The 22,156-nt window shown below is 55.5% G+C and overlaps 8 protein-coding genes across 8 annotated transcripts; 6 read left to right on the top strand and 2 right to left on the bottom strand.

Moving 5' to 3' along the window:
* The first annotated feature begins 880 nt into the window (after window positions 1–880).
* Window positions 881–1,617, top strand: H310_07703 (hypothetical protein). The gene has a single exon (XM_008873139.1). It carries the CDS (start codon window positions 1,006–1,008, stop codon window positions 1,528–1,530), a length of 525 nt encoding a protein of 174 aa, XP_008871361.1. The 5' UTR covers window positions 881–1,005; the 3' UTR covers window positions 1,531–1,617.
* A 2,718-nt stretch (window positions 1,618–4,335) lies between these two features.
* On the bottom strand, window positions 4,336–5,322 carry H310_07704 (hypothetical protein). The gene has a single exon (XM_008873140.1). The coding sequence runs from the start codon at window positions 5,159–5,161 to the stop codon at window positions 4,643–4,645; it is 519 nt and encodes a 172-aa protein (XP_008871362.1). The 5' UTR covers window positions 5,162–5,322; the 3' UTR covers window positions 4,336–4,642.
* A 1,170-nt stretch (window positions 5,323–6,492) lies between these two features.
* H310_07705 (hypothetical protein) lies at window positions 6,493–8,801 on the top strand (the record flags this gene model as incomplete). The annotated part of the gene is made up of 14 exons (XM_008873141.1): window positions 6,493–6,527; window positions 6,592–6,652; window positions 6,697–6,862; window positions 6,921–7,013; window positions 7,065–7,120; window positions 7,164–7,203; window positions 7,259–7,295; window positions 7,352–7,532; window positions 7,573–7,689; window positions 7,755–8,006; window positions 8,059–8,169; window positions 8,216–8,368; window positions 8,419–8,532; window positions 8,577–8,801. The coding sequence occupies 14 exons, from the start codon at window positions 6,493–6,495 to the stop codon at window positions 8,799–8,801; spliced, it is 1,641 nt and encodes a 546-aa protein (XP_008871363.1).
* An 896-nt stretch (window positions 8,802–9,697) lies between these two features.
* On the top strand, window positions 9,698–14,320 carry H310_07706 (hypothetical protein). The gene is made up of 3 exons (XM_008873142.1): window positions 9,698–9,880; window positions 9,936–14,003; window positions 14,054–14,320. The coding sequence occupies exons 1-3, from the start codon at window positions 9,748–9,750 to the stop codon at window positions 14,242–14,244; spliced, it is 4,392 nt and encodes a 1,463-aa protein (XP_008871364.1). The 5' UTR covers window positions 9,698–9,747; the 3' UTR covers window positions 14,245–14,320.
* A 369-nt stretch (window positions 14,321–14,689) lies between these two features.
* H310_07707 (hypothetical protein) lies at window positions 14,690–16,099 on the top strand. The gene is made up of 8 exons (XM_008873143.1): window positions 14,690–14,726; window positions 14,780–14,859; window positions 14,904–14,974; window positions 15,024–15,056; window positions 15,113–15,234; window positions 15,289–15,419; window positions 15,482–15,714; window positions 15,759–16,099. The coding sequence occupies exons 1-8, from the start codon at window positions 14,724–14,726 to the stop codon at window positions 16,052–16,054; spliced, it is 969 nt and encodes a 322-aa protein (XP_008871365.1). The 5' UTR covers window positions 14,690–14,723; the 3' UTR covers window positions 16,055–16,099.
* A 199-nt stretch (window positions 16,100–16,298) lies between these two features.
* On the top strand, window positions 16,299–17,023 carry H310_07708 (hypothetical protein). Its single transcript, XM_008873144.1, has one exon. The coding sequence runs from the start codon at window positions 16,414–16,416 to the stop codon at window positions 16,897–16,899; it is 486 nt and encodes a 161-aa protein (XP_008871366.1). The 5' UTR covers window positions 16,299–16,413; the 3' UTR covers window positions 16,900–17,023.
* A 536-nt stretch (window positions 17,024–17,559) lies between these two features.
* Window positions 17,560–18,667, top strand: H310_07709 (hypothetical protein). The gene has a single exon (XM_008873145.1). The coding sequence runs from the start codon at window positions 17,594–17,596 to the stop codon at window positions 18,476–18,478; it is 885 nt and encodes a 294-aa protein (XP_008871367.1). The 5' UTR covers window positions 17,560–17,593; the 3' UTR covers window positions 18,479–18,667.
* Window positions 18,668–18,999: 332 nt separating this feature from the next.
* Window positions 19,000–20,073, bottom strand: H310_07710 (hypothetical protein). Its single transcript, XM_008873146.1, has one exon. It carries the CDS (start codon window positions 20,057–20,059, stop codon window positions 19,082–19,084), a length of 978 nt encoding a protein of 325 aa, XP_008871368.1. The 5' UTR covers window positions 20,060–20,073; the 3' UTR covers window positions 19,000–19,081.
* Window positions 20,074–22,156: the final 2,083 nt, after the last annotated feature.

Genomic DNA, 22,156 nt, shown 5'->3' on the forward strand with positions numbered 1-22,156 from the left:
TGGCCCAAGCAACCGCACCAAGCATACGTTCTTGCGCAAGCGACTCAGCCACCGCGGACCGTCGTCACGGCGGACACCCACTCACATCGTTGCCAAATGTTCTCAGCATCTCAATCGAGAGTACCATGAAACGGGATTTCGGAGCCACGGACGCGCTGAAGCCATTTAACCGTGACAGCATTCATCTTTATCTCGACCGGTCTGGTCGTAATTGAACGAGGCTGGCCCACAAACGCCGCGTGCCGTTCGATCAAGCCTTCCATCCGCCAGTTGAACCCAATCTACATGGTGCATTTTTCACAAAATTAGTTGCATGGATTCGATTGGCTACCGCTACTTATTCCTTGCGAAATTACTACTAGTACATCGTAAAACCTCTTTGAATTCTTTTAGCCAATCGAAACACCTCATCCAAAATATGTTGAAATGGGCCAAATTTTCGGATTAGCCGGGGCAATGCGACAGCCATGTGGCACACGAGTTGGTGACCGGCATGTGGAGCCAACTTTTTTGAAGGACTCCCAGTCCTGGTCTGGGATTTGAAGCGCGCGAGTGGACACGTGAGACAAGGGTGGGACGTGAGCGATTCGCTTGATGCCGTTTGCTTGTGCTCGTGGTTTGTGATATCGCTTGAATTCAGGTGGCGCAACAGGGGAAGGTAGCGGCTCAAACGTTGTGGGAAAGGGATGGCCATCCAACACCAGTCGTCGTCGGACACTGCGTGGGAAGCACTGCAAACCTCGCTTGCGTTTGGCATGCGAACCGCGTTGAGGCGGCGCTCCCGTCGAAACCAGCAGTTGCGACTGCCTGGAAGTCGTCGACACAGTGGTATGCTCTACCGCAGCGAGGCCACGCGGGGAACTGACTAGAGTGGGGGTGGGACGGTACGGCGAAGAGCTCACCACGGCTCCACGGATCGATCGAAACTCTGAGTCCTGTGCGACATACAGCCTCATCGGTCTCGTCCAGAGTTGGGCATTTGGAAATTTGACAAAGACCACCGCCATGGCAACGACATCGACGTGCTGCTTCAACGGATGCTCGAGACCTGTCCTCTTCCACGGCAAGTGCAAGCTCCACCGGTACAGACATCACTGCAGCGTGCCTCTTTGCATGAACCAAGCGTACGCGCGGCGATTGTGCGTAGCCCATGGAGGCCGACGCGAGTGCCTCTCGCCAGGCTGCCTTGGCAACGCCCGCAGCCGTGGCTACTGCTGTAAGCACAGCGACATCAATGCCAAGACGATGACCATTCCTGGCGGAATGACCCGAAGTCCGCGAGTTGAGCAAGCACACAAGGACCCCGTCGGCGGTCGCATCAAAGCAGAACACGTCCGCGCAACTGCGGTTCCCGTGCCGTCGTCTTCCTGGAAGGATACCACGCAGGTTGACGATCCGACTGCATGTTTGAACATGATCGAAGTCGAAGCGATGAAGTTTGTGCAGTGCTGGGACGATGTCGAGATTGGCGTGATCGACGGATTCCTGTCGGATCTACCCATGTCCAGCGTGATGTGGTGCCTGCAGTAGCTCCAGCACCTGTGGCTTCTTTCCGACGTAATTTATCCTTTCATCTCCTCGACCAGCGTCATCTTTGCCTCCCGCCGACGCTGTCGGGCGCTTGAGCGCACCGCTTGTCGTCTCGGTCGACGTGGTTTCTACGCATGCAAGAATTCTCGAAAATAGGACCAAAAATTGTCAATTTCCCGAGTCTCTTCAATTTGATTGGTTTCTGTGTATGATATACTTCAAGTACATCGACTACGTTGTCCAATCGATCGTTTTTCATGACGGCATGGTCAATTTAAGGTAATTTCACTGACCCTCGACACCATGTCAGCAGCTGTTGGACAATCCTCCACGGAATGGGTGCGCCAGCTGGCGGCCACAGACAGCACAGCACCATCTACATGGGACGAAAGTGTCGCTTGCGTTGAGTCGTGCGGCCTCTAGCGGGCACAAGTGACCAACACGAAGTGACAACGTGCAGTCTGTCGCAGGTAGTGGCTTCCTTTGCTTCGATAGACCTATCTATTGACGAGTAACAATTCGTCGCAGCGGCGCGGCGTGCCAGGTCCTTTTGACAGCCATTTCCCGTGGCGTCGCCGTCCGAATTCAGGTTTGACATACAGTAATTGGTGTTGCCGAGATTCAGTAGGTACAGGATAAGATTTCGTTGTTTGCGTTACTTTCTTTTGGCGGTGGGGCCAACGTGCCGCACGGTGGGTGTGGACGTCGTGCACTGTTGCGTCTACAGGCCCTTGGCCTCTACATTGCGAGAATCCACAAGCGAACGAGTCATCGGGTTTGTCCATGGAGGCCTTTCAATATGGACTCTCGTTTTTGCTGGGCCGACTTGGTGAGGGACGACGGGGCGAGAGCCGGCCGCCCCATCGCGACCACTAGCCCAGCAATTACTTCATGACGAGAGTGATCACGACGTTGGTGTACCAATCTGGCCAGCACTACCGTGAACCCTGAAAAATACCGATAGTAAGCCCCCAAAAATGCCGACCACCTCTATAACATGATATGTTTTACAAATTTCTTCCACCTGTATACGTCAATACCAAGGCCGAAATATTGACCAATGGCAGTGTAGATCCAATAAAAACTGTGACAGAAATTCCCCTGATTATATAGCCAATCAAGTTGGACTAACTCACGAAATTTGAGAAAAATGATGTTTTCTGCATGCATTTCAGGATGGCTTTTTTTCCAGCGTTTCTATGTTCAAAACAGATCGATTCGGGGAAATTCCACTTGGTGATGACCCCTCCAGCGGTCATTTCTGGCAAGGTCCCGTCACTCGTGCCTAAATCAGGCACGCATGTGTCGCAGCCATGTACTACATAACCAACCTGTAAGTCGACTGTATACGAGGCAAGCACGTGTTCAATGTCACCACCCTAGTTTCCCAGATAGCAGCAAGTCCCGAGGCGCACATCTCCAGTGCATGGATTGGCACTGCCGTCACAGAATCCCTGTCTCTGGAGGTTAATGGCCAAGGTCTGTGTCGTTTCCAATGCACGGACGCCGCGGTTCCTGGGAAGAAATATCGGACTGGCGTGATCTTCTGGCCCAACTACGTGCTGGTGGGCTTCCCTCGGAATATCTCTGATGTGTCGCCGTCGAAACCACATCTAGCCAACTTGTGGTGGTACGTCACTCGACGTTTCCGACATCAAAGCTGTATGGGCTGGACAGGGTAATCTCTGCCTTGTGCCATCATGGTAGCCAAAAGTCCGTCCTTTGGCATTTTTTTTCCAGTGGAGCGCTGTTGATGCCTCCAAGGCATGCTGCCACGCGAAATTCAAACTGGCCAATCCGATGGTAGGAGTTTCTTAGCCAGCCAATCAAAATCTCTGGCGGCAAATTTGAAACTCACCGACCGAATCGTCCAGTGCGTGTGGCTGTCTCGGGTGGTTGCAGGAAGCCGTGCATTGTCGAGGGGCATGCCGCCTTGACAAGGTCATGTTTGTCGATTCGCGGCTTTCGCACACACACACGAGAGTCGTTGAATCCCTAATCATTGTTCACAGCAGTCCACCCGTTCAACCCAGCGCACGTGGCTGCATTCGGCTCAAGGCGCGCGCTGCCGCGGACTCTGCACACGCACACAAGCCATTGCTGCCGTTCGTGCGCTCGTCAGGGCCGCGGTCAATGGCACGGAGCGACCTTGACCCCGTGGTGCGGAAATCCGGATATGCAGGCGGAAGCTATCCGGATATCAATATCGCGTCAGTCAAGAGAAACACAGGTCAAGATGGCGTCCAACCACATCGGCGGCGGCCACCCGACGTACGACGTGGCCCACCTGCAGGACCACTTGGTCTGGATTCAGAACCTGATTGAGAACCTGCCCCGCACGATCGATGTCACGCTGGGGGATAAGGTCGATGCTCTCCGGCGCGACACGAACGTTGGCATGGACAACGTCCATCAGCGACTCCTGAACATCGAAGCCCAGCTGACGGCGCTCGGGGCACAACAGCAGCAGTTGCAACAACAACACCTCCAGTACCATCAACAGCAATTACAACAGCTCCAACAGATCCAACAACAGCTGCAGCAGCAGCAGCAGCAACAACAACAACAACACGTACACCTGCAGCAGGTACCATGTCCAACCTGTCGATCCACCACAACCGAAATCCACGCAGCCAACAACCAGCTACCTACAACCGCGAACAACTCAACGAACATGCGAAATGCGTCCACAAAGTTGACTTCCCGTGGCGTGCCAACCACGAAAGGTCGGTCAAGCCATGGTCGAGGAGCTGGACGGAAGACCGCGACGCCTTGTGTCGTATCGTCGCCCGAAGCTGTCAACGTCGAGAGTTCCGTGGTTCCGCGGCCGAAATCGTCTGCCGCTGCTGCTTCAATCGCCCGACGTGTGCTGCCACGAGGTTCGTTTGCCCAGTTCGAATGGACCACGGGCAACCAGCATCCGGTGCCAGAAGATTGGAAGTTTCCGCAATCGACGTGCTTGGCGATGTGGGAGCTATGGTTCCGTGGTGACTCAGTAAGCCAGCTGTGTCCATTCCGGCACTTGCTCGGAGCCGACTTGACCGATCCCAACTCGAAGCGATCGATGTACGTCGCGCGCCGTGTGATGAAGGTCTTGATCGATTTGGCCATCTCAAAAGGAATCGCACCGACGGAGGACGCACTCGCCGACGTGGCTGACCTCCGCGCCGTGTACCACCAGTGCTTTGAAATCATGTCGCAGCATCCGACGCTGCTGTCCAAGCCGCTCGACGCAGAAAAGTGGTCGTCCTGCTCGTACATGACCGTCTACGATGCGCTGCAAAAAGGCCGCCGAACCAACCAGCACGAACTCACGTTTACGTGGAGTGACGGATCGCTGCACCTGACGCCGGAAGGGTACCGGCTGCCGGCGACCAACTGCAGCGTGATGTGGCAACTGTGGTTTCGCGGCGACTCGGCCGCCGGGATCGGTCCGTTCCGGTATTTGAAAGAGAGCGACGTGGACAATCGGCAGGACCTGTACCGTGCGCGGAAGGCCATGAACATGCTGGTCGAAGTCGCGATCGAACAAGGCATTGTGACGTCCCAGGACGACCTGATGGCACTCTCGGACGAAGAGCTCGAGACTGCTTTTGAACTCGCGTTCGATGACTACGCACTGCAAACGCATGGAGACGACAAAGGGCCGACGCCGCAGGACATGTCAGTGCGCCGGCTATACGAAAGTCTCCAAAAGCGGAAGCGACAAGCTGAGGAAGCGGCTGGAATCACGAGTTCCGTCCTGCTGTAGAGCTAGTTTGTGTGTAGTTCCAATATGTCGATATATTCCTGGTGCATGGATCTGACTTCAGCCTCGACATGCCGGCGGAACCCGCTGATGAATGAAAAACGACTCATGATGCCCCCGTCCGGCAGCCTGAACCGTTGGCGCTCTGGGCCACGTGACTCCATTACACCGACAGGTGGACCGCGATGGCGTCGCAAGGAGGCGCCGATGACGTACCCGTCGGCAACTGACAGGGCTGGCAAGAGAGGAGGCGAAAACTGCGAGGACGTCCGACTTCGTGGTCTCGGGATGGGAGTACTTGGCGTGTGTGTACGCACCACCATTCAACCGCGAAGTGGAGCCACGAGCAGCACCGAGTCCATCCCCGCCGTGCTCATGTGCTGCATTCTGCTGTCTCAACGGACTACCGCGCATTTCAGCGCGACTCGCGTTGTCCAAGGTGGATTTTATCTGGGGTCTGTGAAAGGCTCGATTCCGAGCGGGCTTCTGGCGGACCTTTTTCGATAGCCGCCATGAAACGCGTTCGTGGTCCTAAACGACGCGTCGTAATGCCGCCTCGAAACCAACGGGACTCCAGCCGCGCCGACGTCGCTCGGCGTGGACGAAGCATGAGCAATTCGTTTCGTTGTCCAGTCGACTGCACCACACGAGCTTTGGAACAACGCTTCTTTGCTATCGTAGTCGATTCCACGAACGCGGTCGGGTTTCGTCCATGCAGCTCCGTCGTGATTTTGTGGCATTCTACTCCACAAGTGTGTCACGATGTACCCAGTGATGAACGTGGAATTCGCCGCAGAGGATCGATCCCATGTCCCTCGTGCCACGAGGATGACCTGTGCACATGCACTCGCACCACGGATTATCTGTGTCCTCGATGACGAGCTCTTTCGGCGGTTCGAGCAGTTCCCGTTGATGTGAGCGATCGTGTGGCGAATCCACTGTCGTCAGAAACAAGAATCGACGTAGTTGGGACTTGAATGTGACAGGGGCGGCGGCATGTGTAGCACGCATCGTAAGGACGTGGAACGGGCCATGTATGTGAAGCCTCCCGGTCCCACCAACAGCCTGCGCCTCATCGTCGACCTGCCTCCTGCGCCTGGTTCGTTTGACCAAAGTCGCCGTCTGATAGGCTGCTTTGAGTCCCATACAAACCTAGGTGCCAACTTGAACTTGCCAAGAAGCACTGTGCCGCCGAGAACAAGACCAGGACAACCATGCAAGGATCGGCGCGAGCGCTAGCGCGAAAGTGGTGCGCCGCCCATGCCTAGCAGCAAGATCTCATGGAAGGGTGGGGATTCATGGTGTCCTTGTAGGGACGCAATCGTCGTGGGAGGGGGCCACAATGGCCTCGTGGCGGCCACATACCTTGCCAAGGTCCTCCACCACGTAACGAGCGACACTCACCATGTCCAGTGTAGGCTGGCAAGGCGGTGTGTGTTTTGGAGAAGCGGCATGTACTGGGCGGGGCGGCCGTGACGGAAGAGATCGTGCCGAACTTTCGGTTTTCTCGGGCGTCGTACGTGTTCAGCTTGTTTCGACCGCAGATCATCCGCGACTTGGACTTGCACAAGCATGGACTTGTCGGTATGTTGATGCGCACGCTGGTTTCCTTCCCACGGATGACTGGCCTCCCCTGGACTAGTGTATCCGAGAGACCCGTCGTCGTTCACCCCACTCTTGAATGGTCAAAGCTTGGTGCTGGGGGCCGACATGCAAGAGAACCAGCGACAAATTGGTACGCCCGCCCACGTCCTGGTGGCCCCACCGCCTCACGGATGGCGCACAGCACAATTCTCTCGTGCCGACGCCGAGGCGTATCCCAAGTATCATGCCATGCTCGAGGTTTGCGTCGTGGTGTCGATGGCATCGCTAAGTGTCGTTGCAGCGCCTGGTCGCGTTTTTCGTCCCTCTGATCGACTCAGTACGTGGACGAGAAGAGCTATGGATGCTACACCACGATGTTGTTGTAGATTCCGCCAGATATCAAAGTCGCCTTGAGCAGCGAATCATCCTTTCGGTGAGGCAGCTAGCCAGCCATGCCAAGCGCCTGGGAAGTGATTCACCCGTCGGTAGCGCACGACTGGATGCGCTGCAAGCGTTCGGTCGCCTTGGCATCCAAGGAGTCAAGCTCGGGCGAGACCTCGGCACGTTTGTCGAGTTCATGACGGCACCTGCCGACAAGATTTTGAATCGCTGGTTCGAGTCGGACGTCCTCAAGGCGACGCTTGCCACGGACGCGATCATTGGGGCCAAGGCATGGCCTGTTATGAAATGTCGTCACGACCGGTCGGTAGGTCGCCCCGTCGACGCCAGGGTCAGCCTACGTGCTGTTTCATCATATCATGGGCGAGCTCGACGGCGTCAAGGGCATGTGGGGGCACGTTCGCGGCGGCATGGGCGGAGTCTCCGCGGTATGTTCGCCATGTTTGAGGTTTCTGAACCAGCTACGCATGCGCTCTCGTTCGACATGGCATAGGCGCTAGCAAGCGCTGCGAAAGCTGCCAACGTTCGCATGCTTACGAATGCCCCGGTGGCTTCCATCAATGTCAAAGAAGGGCGGGCGACGGGCGTAACGTTGGCCGATGGAACTGTGATGGACGCGACCCACATCCTATCGAACGCGAGTCCATCGCTGACGTATTTGGACCTGGTGGGCAAGCAGCATCTGCCAGCGTCGGTGGTGGCGCATTTTGAGCGCGCGTGGGACACCGAGTCAGCATCGACCAAAGTGGGTGCCCTCGCGACCTCCCCCGTCATGCTGGTAACGCGGGCATGTACAGATTAACGTCGCGCTCGACGCACTTCCCAACTTTACGTGTTTGCCCAACGTGGGGTCGGCCCCGATGCCGCACCACCGCGGGACGACCCACTTCGAGGACTCGATGCGCCAGGTGGGCCAACCATCACCGACATCCCAGGCACTTCCACCGTCACTAGATCGAAGACGCGTTCTTGGATGTCCAGCAAGGCGTCGCATCGCGTCGGCCAGTGATCGAGATGAACATCCCAACCTCCATGGACGACTCGATCGCGCCGAGAGGCCACCACATCGCGCTCCTTTTTGTGCAGTACACTCCGTATTTGCCCAAAGTAAGCAAAGGCATGTGGTCGGGTCGCATGGAGCTGTGTGTGTCTGGTAGGATGGGCCGTGGACAGATGCGAAGAAGGCCGCGTTTGCGGACCAGTGCTTTTCCGTGATCGAGCAATACGCACCAGGCTTCAAAGCGTCGATCGTAGGCACCGACATCTTGACGGTACGCGTGCTTGACAGCATGGACATCATGTGCATGATGGGTAGCCGCCGGACTTGGAGCGCGTCTTCTCGCTGCCCCGAGGCAATATTTTCCACGGAGCGATGGGTCTCGACCAGCTCTTTTGGCTGCGGCCACTTGGAGGGTACACCGATTACCGTACGCCGATCCGCGGGCTGTACTTGTGCTCCGCTGGCACGCATCCCGGTGGCGGGGTGATGGGAGCATGCGGTCGCAATGCAGCGCACGTCGTGCTGAAAGACTCTGCTTAGAATGAAGCAGACAGTCATAACACTTGCGTGATTTGTATGACGTCCACCCGTTCCGGTTCAACGTGTTGCTTGGAATGCTGTGCCCCGGCGAGATCGACTGCATGTCGTACCGCGTGCGGTATTGCTTACACGAGACGGCGCGCGCCAGCCAACTCAGCAAACCTCCTTTGCATGTCATGCCGAACGGCGCATCTCCGCCTCGATCGCTGCACGCGCCAGCAACAATACATGTAATGACCCGTCAATAACCGATCAATGTTGGCCGTTTCAAGGTACGCGCCATGGAAGGCGCCGCCTCGAAGTCGGTGCTGGTTACGGCTGGCATCTACTCGCGGCTCTATTTGGGTTGCTCGCTGCATTCTCCACCAAGAATGTCCTGGTCCCACCCACTCTTCTCGGCCCAGAGTATGGGCACGACGACACAAAATCCTGCGGCGAGCTGATTTCATCATACAGTACGCGAAATTTCGAACCGAGATACCAAGAACAGCCCCGTGCATCGCACGTGTCGCTGGAAGGGGGCTTGCATGACGTGTACCTTCACGCGTCCGCGCGGTGCCGACGGCGCGGGGTGTCGGCGCACTGCGGTAGAGAGGTGTCGTCGTGCGTGGGTCGACGTCGACGAAAATGACAGCGACAGAGCTACGATCTTCGAATTGCCCCCGAGATTTTGGACGTACCGAGATGTCCGGCATTGTACGTCCGATATCTTGTTGTACGTATGTACAAGTACAATGGATTTTGTCCGACGAGGTCGTACAGCCGACGAGATTTTCGGAATTTTGGGCCGACGGAAGCAAAAGTTTCGAAAAATCGTGTGAAACGCGATAATATTTCGCAAATCTGGCCGATCCATACAACACTCAAGTGAAATCTAAACACAGAAATAAAAAGGTGCGACGGCGACGTTGGTTGAAGATTTCCCACATCTGTATCACCGACGCCAATGGAGGTCGGCGCGCGGGTGTGGATCGAAGACCGTGACGCGATATGGCTCTCGGCCGTGATAGAAGAGTGCCTTGATGGAGATTTCGTGCGTGCACGCTTGGACGACGGCTCGGTCATCACGCGACCGTCCAGTACGTGTGTGTCGCGACTTGATCGCGACGTGGTTTTTCATGTGGTGCCCTCTAGACGGTGTCGTGAATGGAAAGCTCGAGCAGATAATACACCTTCGAAACGATCAAGAAGACTTTACGACCGTGCCGGACCTGATCTCGCTCCAGTACTTGCACGAACCCGAACTCTTGTATGCCGTGTGCGACCGATATGCTCACGACTTCATCTACACATATATTGGCGAGATTCTGCTGTCGTTCAACCCGTTCCAGCGCCTCAACATTTACTCCCACAAATACGTACAAACGTATGCCACGTCGTCCGATCAAGACGCGAGTCTTCCGCCGCATGTGTTTGCCATCGCAGCGAACGCTTACAAGAGCTTGTGCGACGACAAGAAGAACCAGAGCATCCTCGTGAGTGGAGAGTCTGGGGCGGGGAAGACGGAAAATACCAAGTTTCTCATGCAGTACCTCACGGACGTCGGGGCCATGGATGTGTCGTTGACTACATCGCCCTGTAAGGCTAGCATGACGAAGCGGGGGGGTAGTCGAGGCAAGGCTGCAGCCCCCACTGCACAAATACAAACCCAGATCTTGCAAACGAACCCGATCTTGGAAGCGTTTGGGAACGCCCGGACTGTGCGCAATGACAACTCGAGTCGCTTTGGCAAGTTTATCGAGCTTCAATTCGGCGACCACCACAAGATTGTTGGCGCCAAGCTCAGCGTGTACTTACTGGAGAAAATCCGCGTAAGCCACCAGTCCGACAACGAGCGCAACTTTCACATCTTCTACGAACTGTGTGCTGGTGCCGACGACGAGTTGGCGGCTGCGCTGTCGCTGTCGGACGCCGAGGACTTTGCCTTGCTCAACGAAAGCGGATGTTTCACGCGGCGAGACGGCGTGGACGATGCCGCCCAATTCCAAGAAACTTCGAAGGCGTTCACAGACATGGGGATCCTCCAAGACGAGCAGCGGAGCATTTTCGGCATCGTGGCAGCGCTGCTTCATCTGGGCAATGTCGGGCTGGACGGGACGACGTGCGAGGCGTCCAACATGGAGCATGCGACGATCGACGCCGAATCTCGCCATCATTTGGACACAGCAGCGACATTGCTGGGTGTTTCGCCCATGGAGCTCACACAAGCGCTTGTGACGCGCCACGTGACAACAACCAAGGACAAGATCATGGTCAAGCTGTCGCCTGAGCAGGCCAACGAGGCCAAGCAATCGCTGACGCAGAGTTTGTTTGGCGGGTTGTTCAAGTGGATCGTGTCGCGGCTGAGCAGTGTGATCCGGCACGATGCCGCCAGCGTCAACACGATCGGGATCCTCGACATTTTTGGGTTTGAAAATTTGGTCTCTAACGGGTTTGAGCAGCTCTGCATCAACTACGCAAACGAACGGCTTCAATCCCAGTTCAACGACCTCGTGTTCGCCAAGGAGCAGCGCATGTACGAGGCCGAAGGCATCGAGTGGAAGTACATCGAGTACCCGGACAACGCGCCGTGCTTGCAGCTCCTGGAAGATCGACCGATGGGCATGTGGTGCTTGCTCGACGAAGAAGGGATGCTACCTAAGGGGACGAACGAAGGCTGGATCACCAAGCTGTACAGCCAGTACTTGGACGACAGCACAACCGTGGACGACGCAAAGGTCCCGACGTCTCGGCGGCAGTCCTGTCCCGAACAAGGCAAAGGGAAGATGCCGTCGCTGTCCCAACCAACGCCTCGAAAACCATCCCGCCCGTTCTTCTCGACCAGTTCCCAACGCGTTGAGTTTCAGTTTGTTGTGGGCCATTTCGCTGGTCGCGTCGTGTACGAGAACGACACGTACTTGGAAAAGAACCAGGACGCGCTCCCAGGGGAAGCGCTCGAGCTGTGCCGTTCGTCCTCGAACGAGATTGTGCAGAGCTTGCTGCAGCTCACAGGGACTGCGACGGCGTCTGGAAAGCGAGGTGGTGCGTCCAAAAGTCGCAAACCCCCTGTCGTATTGCGACAACCCAGCAGCATTCGGTCGACCAGTGTGTCGGCCCAATTCAAGTCTCAGTTGGACGATCTCATTCAAGTGATTGGCAGCACACAAGCGCGGTACATTCGATGTGTCAAACCCAACGACGTGCACACGCCCCGAGAGCTCAACAAGGCGCGCGTTGTGCAGCAACTCCGGTCTGGCGGGGTCTTGGAAGCGGTCCGCATTGCCCGAGCAGGATATGCTGTGCGTGTTGACCATGGCAGTTTTGTGGACGCGTTTGGGTTTTTCAAACCCCGGACCAGCGCCAAGAAAGACCTCCAGGGCGTATGCGAACAAATCGTCGCGGCCATCATGCTGCAATTCTATGCCAACGACGCCCCTGGCATTGTCGACATTGCCACGACGGTCGCGAGGGGTCAAACCGCGAGAATCGATCGCCAGGCATTCCATGAAGCCTGCGGGTCGGTGGGGTTCCAGCTTGGCAACTCCAAGATCTTTTTTCGAAAAGACGTATACAACGACCTGCGTCGGTTCCGTCGCCAAATCATGGCGAGGCATGCGACGTTGCTCCAGCGCAACGTTCGGGGCTTCTTGGGTCGGAAAGTTGCGGCGGCGCGGCGGCGAGCGGCGGCTGTCCTCCAAACATGGATGCGACAGTGTTTGGCGTACAGGGCCCGCGTCCGTGCGTCCGTGCTGAAATTGCAAACGTGGGTGCGATCGCGCGTGGCCATGTCCAAGTACCACCGCTTCGTTCGAGCCATGGAGACATTGCAAAAGTTTGGGCGTCATGTATTGTGGACGACGCGCTTCCAAGCAAAGGTACAAATGCGAGTGGTGATGCGACCACCGCTGGAGATTCCCAAACCGCGGCAAACCACCACCCCTCGAGCAAAAACCACACCAACCAAAAAGTCGGCGGCGGCGGCGCCTCTCGTCTCTGCCACCAAAGCCAATGGTCGATCCCGCCATGGCCACGACGACGATGATGACGACGGTCAGGAGCAAAGAGGTACAGGCGACGCAGTGCTGGCGGCATTGACCCTTCAAAACGAACTCCTCAAGCAAGAACTTGACATATTGCGAAAGCAAACGGCGGCCCAAGTGCAGATCCATCTGAACCGTGTCGATCCAATGCCGCCAGCATCCCATGCACCCACTCAAGAGTATGCGGTATTTGACCACCCTGCCGAACACAGCTATGGCTATGGACACCCGTCGATGGCGCCGCCGCCGGCATTCTATCATCCCGACCAGTTCAGTCCACCGCCGCCAGCACCGCCGGCCCCTGCCTTTACCGAGCTCGAGTTTGCCCATCAGCAAATCATCTCGCTGTCCCAGCAACTGCTTGTGACGCAAATCAAGTATTCCAACCTCCTCATGGACTACAACGAGCACTTGTGCGGGTATGACGCCGACAAGCCAGCGTTGTCGGATGACGCGTTCGCGATGGTCGAAGCGCTGGATATTCCGTGCCCCGCCACACTCGACTGCGCGCAGGAGCAATTGCGCGCGTTGCTGAGAAAGTTGCACATGGCTCAAGAGAAACTCAAGCACCTCGAAGCCGACATGTATGGGCAATTCACGAATGACAGCGGGTTCGCCGTCGCTACAGGCGCTGCGTCCATGCTGCTCCACCCCAACGCAACCAAGATGACCCGCGGCGAATCCATTGACACTGTCGAGTTTACGCCTCGGAGGTCGTCGGAGTGGCGCCCCCACTTTGATGACCACATCGGCGGCAGCAGTCGCCAGCTCCATTCCATGGCGTTGCCTGCGATCCACGACTACGACAATGACGAATGCATGTCGGAGGTGGACAACTTGGAGTACGAGCAAAAGGTGGAGGAGCTGCAGCGCCAAGTGGATTTGCTTCGCATGTCCGTCATGCATAAACCCCGCGCGACCAACAGCCACGGCGCCACAATGGCCATGACTGCAAGCACTGTGTCGTCGTCACGATCGTCGATTGGATCGATGACGGAAGGACAGCTCGCAGACCTCCGTCGGTCCTTTGGCTACCGGCCCAACACCCCTCGTCGACTCACGTACCATGTCAAGGACGTAACGACGTGGGCTCGCGACGACAAGTGCTTTGAATGCAAGGTGGAGTTTGGGTTCTTTACGAGGCGGCACCACTGCCGCATGTGTAGTCAGTCGTTCTGTCATGGTACGGTGCATGAGTAGTTGATGGTGATCTCACTGGAACCTGCGGTGTAGAGCACTCGAACCGACGAGCGCGCCTCGTGGGCGTCGGCAGCGAGGACGAGGACGAGCCCGTGCGTGTGTGCGACGTCTGCTTTGTCGACATATGTAATGAATCGAGGCGCCAAGAACAGCTGCAGATGCATGTTCGCCAGTATCCCCAACGGAACAGTGTCGGCGGCGCCGCGAGCTTTTCTTTGGATTAGCGAGCTGTGCCACTTTTCGGGTTTTGGAAACAGTGTCAGTATTTATTGCGAAAATGAATTGATATTTTGATGTCGATTTTTGTAGTTTCAGCGAATCCTTGTTTGACAAAACCATACAAAACGTTTTAAATATGAATGGGGTGTCCTTGTTGAAGGACACCCCATTCATGTTTAAAACGCACAGCTCACATGGACAACAAAACCAGGCAAATTTGCTCGCCCCTTGTACATCAACACGGAAGGTCTCTGGAAGAAATGCCAGCTTGACCCGGTTGACCATGCTCAGGAAGCTTCACGTCAACGTGAGAGAGGAATTGCATTACATTTTCCAAAAAGTGTAAATGATACAAAATAGTGTCATTTTGAGCCTCCTCCATTCGGAAAACGACATTTTTCGAGAATAGAGAATTTTTGTATCCGGATGATGCATCCCAATTGGGAATTCAGCGAATCTTGCCGCGTGTGTCGGTGCCACAACAATGGTGCGTTCCTGCAGATGAATGCGCCTCACGTTAACCTGACCGGGGTGATGCAGTTCTTTGGAGGAGGTAGAAACAGACAAGACAACCCGTTTGGAATCAACTTTGGGTTTGGTGGCCACTCGTATCCCCAGCGGTACAGTGATGTTACGATGTGCATGAGCCCAAGACATGGCGTAGATTCGACGAGCACTATCGCGTATATCCCGTATCTTTCTGCGACAAGGCCCACTTGGAGGACGGGGACAAGAGTACGTTCATTGTGTCTATTCATGCTGCGGAGCTGACATGTCCGTGCAGTTTTGTTGCCGCCGTCGGCCCTCGAAACGTTAGGTCCGTCGTTAAAGTGGATACCGTTCCATGCCACCATACCTCAACTAATCACGTAGCACAAATGCACGTGGAGTACCCCATGCTCTTCAAAATCACGAACGAAGCAGTCAACCGCAGCTCCCACTGCGGTGTGTTGGAGTTTAGTGCTCCGGAAGGTAGCTGCTACATGCCGTATTGGGTATCGCCTTGTCCTACCTAGTTGTCGTCGCCCTTACTCAAACGCTGTGGCTAGATGATGCAAAACATGTTTTTGAACGAAGGTGGCATCATCAACATCCAAAATGTGACGTTGCCCAAGGCCAGCTTTGCCAAAATTCGCCCGCAGTCCACCGATTTCCACGACATTACAAACCCCCGAGCGGTGTCAGTCCCATTCGATTCGGTTTCATGAGCTATCGTACCTCACGGCCGCCCTGTTCCATTAGGTTGGAAGCCACGCTGCGCAAGTTTTCATGCATGACAGTTGGCGACACCATTTCCATCACGTACAACAACCGTAACTACCTCTTTGACGTCCGTGAGCTGCGTCCCGCCGACGCCGTGTGCATTATCGAGACGGATTGTGAGCTCGATTTCGACGCGCCGGTTGACTACGTGCCACCAGTGGCTCCCGCGGCGCCGGCAGTCGCCGCACCCATTCCGGATTTGCCGTATGGAGGTACTCTTCACCTTGTTTTGAATGGAGCCTCAACGTGAAGGCAGGGGTCCCCACGGTGAAAAGCCAAGATATCAAGGTTACAAAACCCGTCGGAACGGGCTTGGGAGGACTCGGTGGCTTGCGACTCAAGCCAGGGTCCAACACTGATGCAGAAGCCCTGCGTGCAGCTCGACTTCGCAAGTACGAAGCTTTCCACGGCACGGGCGTCTCCGTCACTGGCGTGACGTCCTCCACTCCATCCATGGCTGCCGCAGCACCCCCCATCCCTCCGCAGGAGTCGAAACCAGAGGTGAAGCCACCTGTCGCTCCGTTCCAAGGCCCTGGTCGGCGCCTGCGATAGATTGGCGACGAAATGGAGCAATTGAATAAAGCGATTCAATTGGCTGAAATATGTGTGTTTGCGTGATTTCATTGGCCAAAATATTGAATCACATGGCGCCATGTCGCAACCACACGGGTAACGACGATGCTCGAGGCACTCGGCCACTGCGCCGCCGCCATCTCGAGGACAGGTCCGTGCTGCCGATACCCCTTACATGCGCGTGCATCGACGACATCTCCGTGTCCAACGAAACAAGGAATTTCGGCAGGTGGATGCACCAAGGCAGTCGACCTTATCCAGGAAACGAGTGTTGAACTTCTAGACAAAAGCAGCAGTCGCCGCATGCCACGGCGAAGGTCACCTCGACATGTCGTCGAATGAAAGCGGTGTCTCGGTGGAGGCAGTCTCTTCTTGTCTATCGATGCGCAAGCCTTCAAATACTTCCCCATGTTGCTCTTGCTTCTGCAACAACACTCGCGGATCCGTCCCCAGCGCCTGTTCCGTCGAACCAAGTACACTCTATCGCACTATTTTTCAGTGGTCTTGCGAAGACCTGTACGCTGTTCCTCAAGACTGGTCGCTACCTTCGTCGCGGCGTTGTGGTTCCACGGAGATTCCTCCGTCGGGGTCAGTCCATTTCAGCTCATCTTGCGCAGCCTCCCTCGAAGTACCAAAAACTTGAGTTGTGTCAAGCCCGCCCTGCGATGAATCTGCTGGTTCAAATAGCGCGGCCCGAAGATTCGGCGGTAGGAGACGAAGACATCGCACAGCTTTCCCTCGCGCGACCGCAATCGCTGTTTGATGCTGAATTCCAGCACCTGTACGACCACGCAGCCGACTATCTCGACGTCCCTCTGGCTTAAAGATCCATTTGCTTCATCTTGTCGTTGAACAAAGCTATCTAGCGAGTTCGCTCGTCGTGTTGTTACAGTCGCCGTTCGTCGGCACAGATAGCCGTACGATGTGACAACTATTGTATCGCGGCAAAGATTCGCACGCTGATGTCGGTCCTCTTCGGCACATCAAACCTTCTGACGCAAATCGGCGAGAGTATTCCATGGTCAAGTCTGCCATGTCGAAGTAGACAGCGACAGCGATATTCCTATGTATACCTGCTGCGCGATCGCACTGCCCGACGTCGTGGAGATGCCGCCCGCAGGTGCTGTCGTCGTCGACAAGTCGGGCCAGCATCAGTGCGGTGACCAACCGAACTGAGACAGCTCGAACCGAACGACGAAGCGCTGGCATGGACAATCATCTTGCGGCGAGTTCAGACGACCACGCCGCCTTAAATGCCGACGGCCTAGGCGAATTATACCCAACTCTGCTCCAGCATCTCATCAGGCACTTCCAGCCCCTACAGCAGCGCCGTGCCGTCACCCCGACCGTCGCGGTCGTGTTCAACGTGCTGAGGATTTCCAAACTCGTTGTGAATTGCATTCAGTCTTGAAACTATTTTTTTGTTCTGTCGATTTTATCTCAGATTTTGTATATAAATTTGTATTTTCTGTATTATATTGTTAGGAAACGCCGCCAATTTTTTGCATTCGTTTCGCCATGTCGCTCGGATTCCTCACAGAGAGCGCGCTTGTGCCGTCCAAGGCCAAGTCGATCAAGGTGGATTCGAACTCGTTGGTCGATCTCCAAGCCGTAATCTACAAGAAGGAGCAGGAACAGCGCCAAAAAGGTGCAGGCGAAACGTCCCATGCGACGCTTCGAGCGAAGCGCGGAGCAAGGGCGACCAAATCGTCCGAGTCGACCAAATCGAACCGAGGCATTAACAAGCGAAAGCAAAAGGACGATGAAGATGAGTTGCTGGGAGAAGATGAACGTGCAAAGAAGAAACGGTCACGTCAAATCCTTATTGAGAAAGCGAAGTTGTACGACGACCTGGCCTCCGGTCGCAAAGCCATCCACCCATCGTCGACCATGGACGACTCTGCTGCGCCCCTCGTGAACTTCGCAGAGAAGAAACTCGCTGCGTGTGGGGCGATTCACAAAGACCACGAATTTGTCGATGGAACCCACCATCCTCCTCCACCGTCTGCAAGTGCCCCATTGACCATTGAAACCAAGGATGAATTCGGGCGGACCATCACCGTGCCGTTTGCAGCTGGGAAAGCCGATCCCGTCGTTGAGGAGGCACAAGGCGGCAGCACCAGCAGCTTTGTCGTATCGCAGTGGGAACGAACCCTCAAGCAGCAGGAGAAAGGATTTCTCCATCAAGTCCACGAAGAAGCAAAGCTTGCCAAGCTCACCATGGCCGACAAGGCCCAGCGCAAGCAAGCGCGTTTGGCAAAGTTGCAACAGGCTCTTCGTACTCCACCCAACACGAGCGATTCATCCGCTGCACCACCTGTCGACGGCATTGGATCGCCCGAGATCCGATCGACACACGCTGCAAGTCGCGAAGCCGAGGCGTTCCTGTCTTCCCTCCTATAACGCGTACAATTCGTACATGGGCGTGTAGGAGTTTACTTAGCCCACTCGTGCTGAGCTGCGGTGGGTTCCGTGGCGGCGTGCCGAACTGGTTCACGCGTGCCCCTTGGACGACCGCGTGCTCCATGGCGAGATATTTTTCGCACGCACCAAAATCAAACCAGTGTTGAACATCTACTGGCACGACCTCACTCCAAATCGTGCGCATGCACCGTATACCGCTCCATGGAGAGTTCGCAGGGACATGATCGCGATGGAAGCACACGCTGCGCATGGTCGACGCCATAATCAAAGCCAGTCAGCTTCGTGCGGTCATCGTTGCGCTGTAGTTTCCACACATAGCTTTGTCCGGGGTGGTGATTGCAGTGTGTATGAGGGTATCTTTCCCCTCTCGTTTGCCCATCGCAATTTGTCAAGCGAATGTCCAGCTCTCGTCCCGATGGACCGCCAGGCATACGCAGAAGAATGCATAGCCTTGCGACGAAGGCCGGCGATCGTGCATGATGCCACAGCTCGCAGTGGTTCGAAGGGCACAGCACGACTGTAATGTACTTCAGTATACCGTTAAGCGAAGGACGCTACAAAGCAGTAGATACAAGGATGCTCTCAGTAAAAGCAAAATCGGAACGTATCCACATCAACAGGAGCTTCTCGGTCATTGTCCGAGTCGTAATCGTCGTCCATGAGGTCGGTGTGGCCATCTTCGCTGCGAACACTCAGCGTTCGCTTGGGCTTCCCTACCGGACAACGCGCCAGATCCAGCCGCATGTCGAGAGGCACGAGTTTGGATGGGTCTGCCTCGCGAATCATGGCGCGAGCTAGCGCGACCATCGGGTCCACCAGCAACATCCCGTTGACGTCCGACCCCGGCAGAGCCATCGGAATCTCGGTACACCCCAATATCGCGACGTGCGCCCCCATCTCGCTGAGCTGCGTCGCAAAGGATTCGAAATTGGACACGGCTCGAGGGTGGATGCTGGGCGATGTGGCCTTGATGCCCCATTCCGTGTTGAATATTGTGTCGTTTAGCGCGTCTTGCTGCGCCATAGGGACTTCGACGACGGTGTACCCGTGTGGTTCTAACAGGTTGTGGTAAATGCGCGAGTGCCGCGATCCGGTCGTGGACATGACGCCGATGACGCGGGCGGAGGGTGCGATTTCAGCCACCATGCGTACAGTTTCATGGAGCATGTGCAATAGCGTGACAGACGACGTTGGGTCCTCGGCAGCCACCGCCGACACAAACGTATCCCAAATCGGCGGTGCGTGGAAAGTATTGCATGGCACACCAACGATGAGCTTGGCCTGCCGAGTGAGGGCGGCGTGGACAAGCATCTTCAGACTCCGCGCCATTCCGAGCGCTGGGTTCTCGATTGTGATCGTGTTTGATGTATGCTGAGCGAGGTACGCTGGTCGGGCCGCCATATCTGAGGACCGGGACACATGCACGACGTCGAGATGGCCTTGGTCTGTGCCGAGATTTTGCGTGTGTCGCAAGATGGCCTGATGCAGGACAAGTCCAGCGGCCGGACCGACGCCACCGAGAATTCCCAGCAAGGGTTCGTGCTGCGACGACATGTCCATTGCATGCCAAAAATACCATGAGGTGGTTATCCGGAACCAGGCGAACACATAAATACAATATTGAAATGCTTCACAGTCCGCGAGGGCATCCACGACCCCAGCAGAGGTTTGATAGGAAAGAATTGGTCGATTTTCATGATTTTAGGTGCATCTGATTGGTCTATGCTTGCTGAATATGCATATACCGCCAGCAGACTCTGAAACACAATTCCTTTCACAAAATGATGGATAAACTGTGGGATTTAACATAAAATGCACGTATGAATCATGATAACTTGTGAAACACAATAAATATTACACTGGGAGAGGTACGAATTTATTTATAAAATTGCTTGACAGTCAAACCTTTATAACTCAATACTTCGATTGCTCAAAATAGCTGAATAATTGCATCAAAATTCGCTCAATTTGATCTATTTCACTTAATGCTTATCCGATTGTCGTGAAATAAGTGCCAAAATGACGGCATGGATTGGCCCGATCGTTTCCCACCATTTGACGAACTTATGGCCGAAAAACGAACTTTTGACCGTCTAAATGGACCTGGCGACGATACAACGCATCAAGGCGTATGTCAAGTTGCGCCGCAGGCGCAGCTTGACAGTCGACGAGAAGCTCGACATCCTTTGGCTCCAGGCTACACTCCGTGAGGTCAACACAGCTAACGTCACAGATGTCATATCCCACCTGCTTGGCAGGGGTACAAAGACCGTCAAGTGTGATACTCGCAACTGGTACGGTCGAGGAGCACTTACAATCCTGTCGATCGATTTACGTGGACAATCTTGCGCACATCGAGCCGGACTCCAGCTTTGGTCCTACCCCTGGTTTTGGCGCAACTCTACCCCATGGTTTGTGCTGAGTTCCTGTCTGCTGGCAACATCACGGTGGCCCCGCCTCCATCCAACAAGTCCAACCACATCTCCCGTGTGCCCGACACCAACGCAGTGCGTAAACTTGTGCAGCGCTTCATACGCGACCGCTGTGTCACCCGCACACGCACGGTTGCGAAGGACGTCTTGGCCCTCCTCCTCGACCATGGTGTTGTTCGAATCGACCCAAGCCGAGCCAAGGACTATGCTGCTTCTCTTCGTGCTGTTCAAGCGTTCCTCGCCAAGCATGGCTACGCCCGTGGCAAGCGCTCGGGCGTGACAGTGTATCGAATGTCCAAGGCTCATGAAGAAGCACGAGATGCGTACGTCGAGTTCATGGTTCCAACCGTGACGACAGCCCCACGCCGACCAGTCGTATACCTGGACGAAAGCTTCATACACCACCACTACTCCCGTCACTCCGACAGCCTCTTCGACCCAACGGACGTAGCCACGACAAAGCCCAAGAACAAAGGTCGCCGGTACTGCTTCATAGCAGGAATTCTTGATGACGGCTCTGATGTTTCCCACCTCCTTGGCCTTGACATCTTTGTTGGTGGAAAGAAAAACGGGAAGACTGTCGAAGACTACCATTCCATGTTCAACCATGATTATTTCGTTGACTGGTTCGAGAAGCTGCTTGACGAAGTTGAAGAATTGGGATGGGGGTCGGCGGTCTTCGTCATGGACAATGCGAAGTATCACAAGGGCAAGCCAAAGACGACACCCAAGGGCACGTGGAAGAAGAGTGCACTCTACGAAGCATGTGTGAGCTTCGGGATCACGGACGTGGCACCAACTGACCTGAAGTCGACGATCTGGAAGGCGTTGAAGAAGCACCTTGACGAGCATGTCCCTCCTGTTGTTGTTGCCATGGCGCAGTCACGTGGGCATCATGTTGTCTATGCTGCACCGGGGTTCTCGGATCTCCAACCTATCGAAATGGTGTGGGCTAATGTCAAGGGGACTGTCGGCCGTGCATATACCTCGAAGACAACGTTTCAAGACGTGTACGAACGTCTCGAGCGGGCTTTTTTCGAGTTGGACACTGAAGTGATCTGCAGCACTATCCAATCATCGACGTCAAAGCTCCTACAACTCAACCAGTCCCTCCGTGATGCCGAGGATGCGGAGTCAAATAGCTGTGTTCAAGTTGGCCCTTGCGACCCGTCCGGCAACGACGACTCGTCTTCTTCAGGCGAAAGCAGTTGTTGCGAAAGTGATA

This window comes from Aphanomyces invadans, assembly GCF_000520115.1.
Source record: "Aphanomyces invadans strain NJM9701 unplaced genomic scaffold supercont1.14, whole genome shotgun sequence".
NCBI lineage: Eukaryota > Oomycota > Saprolegniomycetes > Saprolegniales > Verrucalvaceae > Aphanomyces > Aphanomyces invadans.

What these genes read in the sequence shown, in the direction of transcription:
- H310_07703 (XM_008873139.1), top strand. Translation starts at nt 1,006, where the DNA reads ATGGCAACGACATCGACGTGCTGCTTCAACGGATGCTCGAGACCTGTC.
- H310_07704 (XM_008873140.1), bottom strand. Translation starts at nt 5,161, where the DNA reads ATGCGTTTGCAGTGCGTAGTCATCGAACGCGAGTTCAAAAGCAGTCTC.
- H310_07706 (XM_008873142.1), top strand. Translation starts at nt 9,748, where the DNA reads ATGGAGGTCGGCGCGCGGGTGTGGATCGAAGACCGTGACGCGATATGG. An exon ending in GGTCATCACGCGACCGTCCA is followed by an intron (nt 9,881 to 9,935) that starts GTACGTGTGTGT and finishes GGTGCCCTCTAG; the next exon opens with ACGGTGTCGTGAATGGAAAG. An exon ending in TAGTCAGTCGTTCTGTCATG is followed by an intron (nt 14,004 to 14,053) that starts GTACGGTGCATG and finishes CCTGCGGTGTAG; the next exon opens with AGCACTCGAACCGACGAGCG.
- H310_07707 (XM_008873143.1), top strand. An exon ending in GCTGCTACATGCCGTATTGG is followed by an intron (nt 15,235 to 15,288) that starts GTATCGCCTTGT and finishes CGCTGTGGCTAG; the next exon opens with ATGATGCAAAACATGTTTTT. An exon ending in TCCGGATTTGCCGTATGGAG is followed by an intron (nt 15,715 to 15,758) that starts GTACTCTTCACC and finishes ACGTGAAGGCAG; the next exon opens with GGGTCCCCACGGTGAAAAGC.
- H310_07708 (XM_008873144.1), top strand. Translation starts at nt 16,414, where the DNA reads ATGAAAGCGGTGTCTCGGTGGAGGCAGTCTCTTCTTGTCTATCGATGC.
- H310_07709 (XM_008873145.1), top strand. Translation starts at nt 17,594, where the DNA reads ATGTCGCTCGGATTCCTCACAGAGAGCGCGCTTGTGCCGTCCAAGGCC.
- H310_07710 (XM_008873146.1), bottom strand. Translation starts at nt 20,059, where the DNA reads ATGGACATGTCGTCGCAGCACGAACCCTTGCTGGGAATTCTCGGTGGC.